We start from the raw sequence: 6,250 nt of genomic DNA, 5'->3' as shown, positions 1-6,250 counted from the left end.
ATTTTAAGAAAAAATCTAAAAAACCAATTGGCTCACATGGGGAATATAAACGTTACATGTGAACAACAAACTGCCAAAATGAAACAGTGCCAAATCTTAATTTCAGATTCTTGAATTCTTGTCAAGTGACAAGAATTCAAAAGTACAGTACTATAAAAAGTATTAATAGAGCGATGGCCAAGATTGAAGGTAAAACAACTTTTTGAAGAAAGGACAATAAATGTAAATATTTAGGCTTTATAAAAAGATAGTTGCAATTCTGAGGAACTTCGGTTCATTCCTGTGTTAAACACGGGTTGTTAATGGTAAATAAAATCACATTTTCTAAAATTAGAAGTTACAGTGACTTTTCTATAATAGTGTTGGAAAATTATCAACTTTCAGTTCCTCGTCAACACACAAACAGTGAGTCTGCTGTGTTATGTATTCTGTCGTTTTTGATAACTTGCCAATTGAAAATGTTTTGAGGAAAGATTGAGAAGTGAACTAAACCTGTTCCTACAATGTTAGTGTTTGATGTGCAACAAGTTCATTAGGTTAGTTGCTGAGAACTTTCCTGAAAAATATTTTCCTATATAATATTTAAGTAAGTATGTGTATGACTTGGATTTAGCATTGACAGTAAAGAGTTTCACAGGGTACCTGGGGGAGGTGATTTTGATGTCATGTCTTGATAATCTTATCTTGAGTTGAACTAAAATTAAGCTGTTTTCCTTCTATCTATGCTGTGTGAATTTTGATACATCACTCTCTTTGAAATCCTGATTTTTATGAGAATTTTAGGCGATACTGGATTAAAAGAAAGATTATATATATATATATATATATATATATATATATATATATATATATATACGAGAGGAGAATAATAAATATTTTAACCCCTAATGAACTACTTTCACATCAAACACTAACATAGGAGGAACAGGTTTAGTTAGCTTCTCAATCCTTCCTCAAAAGATTTGTAACGTTTGTATTCTATAATTTTTAAAAATATATTATACAGCGAAGTACATTTCTAATTTCTATACTGTAGACCAGGCATGTCAAACATGCGGCCCGCACAAAGGACACTGTAGCGATTCGCAAAATCTGTTAATTGAAGTAATTTAGGTAATTTAGAATATCGCGTGCGGCTGCCTTACGACAAGAATTCTAGCATTCTTGCCAATTTATTGGTGTAGGTACCTGGTCCTGATCCGAATTCCACGGCCCACAAGTGGAAAAGGTTCCTCTCTCGTTAAGGTAAACAGCTCGGCCTGAGTGAGAGTGTGGAACCAACGAGCATGAGGTAAAAACCCGTTTATCTCGCTCGTAACAATACATAAGCTGGCCTAAATTTCGTTTCAGTTTTTTAACCGGTGATTTTATTTTTAATTTAATTTTATTATTTTTCAGATTGCACATCATCTTTAAAAATGGCTAGTGCTTCTCCAGCTAAGAGAAAAAGGAAACTGAACGAAGAAGGGCGGGTGTTTCAAGAAAAATGGGAATTACAGTATTTTTGCACAACGGTGAATGGAAAGATACATTGTTTAATTTGCAACGAAAGCATTGCCACGCCAAAAGAGTACAACTTGAAAAGACATTATGAAACGAACCATCGATCTTATGATAAATATGAAGGCCCAATGCGTGTCTCAAGACTCAAGGAATTGAAGGCTAACGTGAGACAGCAACAGACTTGTTTTAAGAAAATTGAGAAAGGGAATGTCGCTTCCGTTACTGCAAGCTATGAACTCAGCCGAATGATCGCCATGAGTGGGAAATCTTAGTGAAGGAGATTTCGTAAAGCAATGCCTTGTAAAAACGGTTCAAATTGTGTGTCCAGAGAAAGCACACTTATTCAAAGATATTTCATTAACCAGGAACACTGTTGCTGAACGGATTGATGAAATGTCAAGCGATTTTAAACAACAGCTGAAGTCCACATCATCAAGATTTGAACATTTTTCTATTGCTATTGATGAGACCGTTGACATCACTGGAATAGCACAGCTTGCGGTTTTCATCAGGGCTTGTGACAGTGAATTTAGTATTTATTATTATTTATTATTATTTTTAACATATAATATACACAACAGGCATTAGCCCAGTAAAAGTGTATAACAGAGCAAAGGTTGTACAAAACATAATATATTTTGTACATAGTGTGCACATAGTGTGCATAGTGCAATATATTTTGTACAATGAAAGTTAATTCAAACTGGAAAAGTCCAATTCACAAAAATAAAAAAGATATTCATGACGTCAAGTCCAGCGCTATGTAAACTCGCAGAAAGCAGTTTGCTGCAGGAGACATCATCACACACACACGAATTAATAAGGACATCTTTAGCCCAGAACTCATCCGTCAATCGGTCAACCTACTCCAAATAGTTCTGTGAAATTGTTTCTTGTTCACAGCCATATCCAAGTCAAACTTGTTCATGAGTGCCAATGTTCTTTTGAAGAAGGAGTTTCTGGATATCTCTAATCTAGAATTACCGATGTGGAAAGTAGTCTTCTGTCTAGTAGCCACGGCGGTCAATATGGCATGGTCAATTTATGAAGAACTGATCCCCATGCATGATACTACAACAAGCCAGGACATCTTTGAGAAAGTTGAGCAGGTTCTGCATGACTATGGTTTGGATTTGAATAAACTTGCATGCTTATCTACCGACGGTGCTGCGAATATGGTTGGCAGACATAATGGTGTTGCTGCCATGTTACGAACAAAAATAGAAAACTTGCATCCAGATTCATCATTTGCACATTTTCACTGCATTATTCATCAGAAAAATTTGTGTTCAAAGATTTTAAAATTGGATCATGTGCTTAGTTTGGTCACAAAGACAGTGAACTTTTTTCAGAGGGCGTGCTCTCAACCACCGTCAATTCAGCCAGTTGTTGGAAGATATGGATAATCAGTTTGCCGATGTTCCATTCTACACAGAAGTCCGCTGGTTGTCATGTCACAAAGTGCTGAAAAGATTTTATTTGTTGAGACAAGAAATAATTATGTTTTTGGAGATGAAAGGTCAAAACACGGATGAAATAAAAGATGAAAGTTGGCTCCAGGATCTGTCTTTTGCTGTGGACATTACTGCACAATTAACTGATCTTAATTTGAAATTACAAGGTAAAATCAAACTCATCACTCAGTTGTATGATGACATCAAGTGCTTCATTACAAAACTTAGTTTTGGAAGTCACAGTTGCCAAATGAAAATTTAGTTCATTTTCCTAAGTGCAAAGAGCTGAAAAACACTGCCAATACTGAGTCTGTACTTAGCTTTGCTAAGTATGACAGTCACCTGGAATTGTCAAAAGAATTTCAGGAAAGATTTCGTGATTTATCATCTTTTGAACACCACTTTGCATTATTCTTAGCACCATTCACCTTTGATGTTGCCAAATTATAAGAAAGACTGCAGATGGAACTATTAGAAATGCAGTCGGATTCTACACTCAGAGCAAAGTATCTTGAAGTGGGGATACCTCGTTTCTTTTCATACCTTCCTGAAAAGTTTAAAAACTTCAGAAAGTTTGCCACAAGGATTATGGCAATGTTCGGTTCTACCTATGTGTGTGAACAGTTATTTTCCTTCATGAAATCAACAAAAACTTCTCAGAGAACAAGACTGACTGATCAACACCTCTCATCTCTGATGAAAGTCGGAACTGCACAGATATTTCAGCCAGACATTGAAAAAATTGTCATTAAAACGAGGTGTCAAGCCTCAGGACAAAACACTAAAAATAGTCGTAAATAAATGTTCATTTTGAATTGTTGTAATTTTTGTACAATGTATTTGTTGCTGTTGCATACAAGTCTATGTTGCCGTTTAAAATTTCTTTTTTTTTTCTTCTTTTGTTAAACTACTTCATTACTTTGCATTCATGAATGTGGCTAGCCGCTAAACCATTTGTATGCACATTGTATGTTTCTAAGTTTAAGTAATAAAAATATTCTGCAATAATTTTTATTAAATGACTTCAATTAGTTGTCGTGTGCGGCCTCATGACAACACAAATGTGACCCATATGGCCCTCGGGAGACCCTCAGTTTGACGTGCCTGCTGTAGACGGTTCCGGCGCATCGGACAAACCTCGAAACGACGTAAATCGAATCGGACATATTATTTTTTTATATTTGTAATACGTACATTTCAGAGTTGCGCTATATAAGACATGTGTACATTTATAAAGGTGAAATTGTCATTCCTGCAAATATATTTTTTAATTTGCATATTTAATTTAAGCTTCACATCACTAATCATTTAAACAAAAATTAAAACAAATAAATATTTAAACAGGAAATTATAAAAATACATATGGTACAATACATACACATATGTATTGTACCATATACGCAAATTCATTTTTTTTACAATATTGTCATACAAGATTATTCACCTTTTTAAGAAAGGAGCCAAAGACATAAGTCTGAACAGAATTTTGCTACTCTTAAGTCATTTTCTTCTCCTTATATAAGCATATTATAAGCATATTATAGCAGCACAAAAGAGCATTCCATCCTCGATTGAACTTTCTACTCCGTTCCATACTTGGGTCACCTTTAAAGAGAATCGCCATCCTTTCGCGAACAAACTGAAAGCTTCAGATACCCACTTTCTCGTGAGCTGCTTTACTTGCAGTACAGGCGGTATTTCCTCTTCCCAAAGCATTCTTACCCTTTGTTATTTCAGATTCTCGTTGGTTAATTCAGCATCAGGCGATTCCAGAGTGTCATCTTCATGTTACTGATGTCCACTTCGTCGAAGCCAATCATACTGACCAATTCCACAATGTGTAATACGATTTATGGGACAGTGAAAAGTTCCTGAACATCGGAAATGCAGTCTGGCCATATTTCCCTACAAATCACTCATTGTAGTAGGGGTGACTTACTTCTCAGGTTTCTGCAACGTTGTCTATATATTTCTTAAAACTATTCCCTCCAGAATGGCAGGGTCTCGCCACTGTGTCGTGGTGATCCCTTTTCGCTTGGTCTGTAGGCCATGTCGCTATCATTGCTTGGTCCATCGGTTCCAAAAGAGATCGCGTTTGTTGTCATGAAAACGACTTAGGTTATTGTCCAAGAGGAAAAGATAAGAAAGTACACAGACCTAAGACAGGAAGTCTAAGAAATGTGCCATATGGAACAAGGCTATAATAATGACCACTACAACCACCGTATCAACCACTGGCATGGTGTTAAAGAGCCTCTATAAGAACCTAGCAGCAATAGGACTCGCTGAGAATATTTACATGGAACTCCAGAAAGCCGTGATTCTGAATACCTCTAGGATAGTCAGAGTTCTTTGGCCGCTAATAATAGTAACCAGTCATAACTGGTACCAGTACCCGTTGCGGAATGGGGGAAAAACCATTAGGAGAAAAAAACAGAGATGATAATTATTCAAATGAGCTGTTCAGGAAACTATTATTTTATCCTTCCATTAACAAAGAGGTTAAATGAATTTGTGTTTGTTTTCGAAAATGTACATTTTCGAAAACAATACAAATTCATGCATAGCTACAGCATTAATGAATAGTCAGAGCATTAACACACTTTCCCATTAATAATAATTAAAAGGATTTATTTTTTTATTCGCAGTAGAGTCTGAAGCCCGATATCTGGAGAAAACAATACTTACTAAAAAGAAATCAATCCTCAGACAATCAAGTTTCCAAAAATATTTTTAAGAGTAAATAATTAAGAAAATTAATTATTCACATGCGAAAAAAAAAAAAAAAAAAAAACCCACACACAGCTTACTGATACCGCTAATGTCGAAAGCAGACAAATTGATTCTCAGAGCTAATCGAACAAAATGACCTAATGTGTACTCTAAGGTGGTACAGCCTTAGAAGTACGCATCAAGAAAGAAGTTACAACAGTATTGCCATAAACACTATTGTAACTTCTTGAGAGATGAAATAACTAAAAAAAAAAGTAATAAACTCATAATTGCAGTATTTAAAATGTTATTTTGTAACACTTATGGGCTAGTTAAAAGTTCATCCATCCAGGCTCATGCAACCAGCAGATTTTAAAAATCATATACAGTATTACAAAAAGGTCAGCTGTGTTCTAAGGCGGATGGCTCAAAACGTACCTAACAAGTTTAAATCTTTGTCTCCATGGCTGCTCAGAGTACAAAGTTTATTCAAATGGTATACAAAATCAACTATTCACGGAATTTATTTTTATTTGTGTTGCAGGTAGCGTGATGATCACAAAATGGCGTCATACACCATG

General features: G+C 35.4%; 1 protein-coding gene across 1 annotated transcript; it reads left to right on the top strand.

Annotated features, from left to right (window-relative positions):
* Positions 1-2,531: 2,531 nt before the first annotated feature.
* Positions 2,532-2,909, top strand: LOC150091604 (general transcription factor II-I repeat domain-containing protein 2A-like). Its single transcript, XM_090369094.1, has one exon. It carries the CDS (start codon positions 2,532-2,534, stop codon positions 2,907-2,909), a length of 378 nt encoding a protein of 125 aa, XP_090225220.1.
* Positions 2,910-6,250: the final 3,341 nt, after the last annotated feature.

The sequence above is a fragment of the Mastigoproctus giganteus genome, chromosome 1 (assembly GCF_048544385.1).
Source record: "Mastigoproctus giganteus isolate SK-2022 chromosome 1, ASM4854438v1, whole genome shotgun sequence".
NCBI classification, from domain to species: domain Eukaryota; kingdom Metazoa; phylum Arthropoda; class Arachnida; order Uropygi; family Thelyphonidae; genus Mastigoproctus; species Mastigoproctus giganteus.
This window is presented reverse-complemented; position numbering and strand designations above follow the sequence as displayed.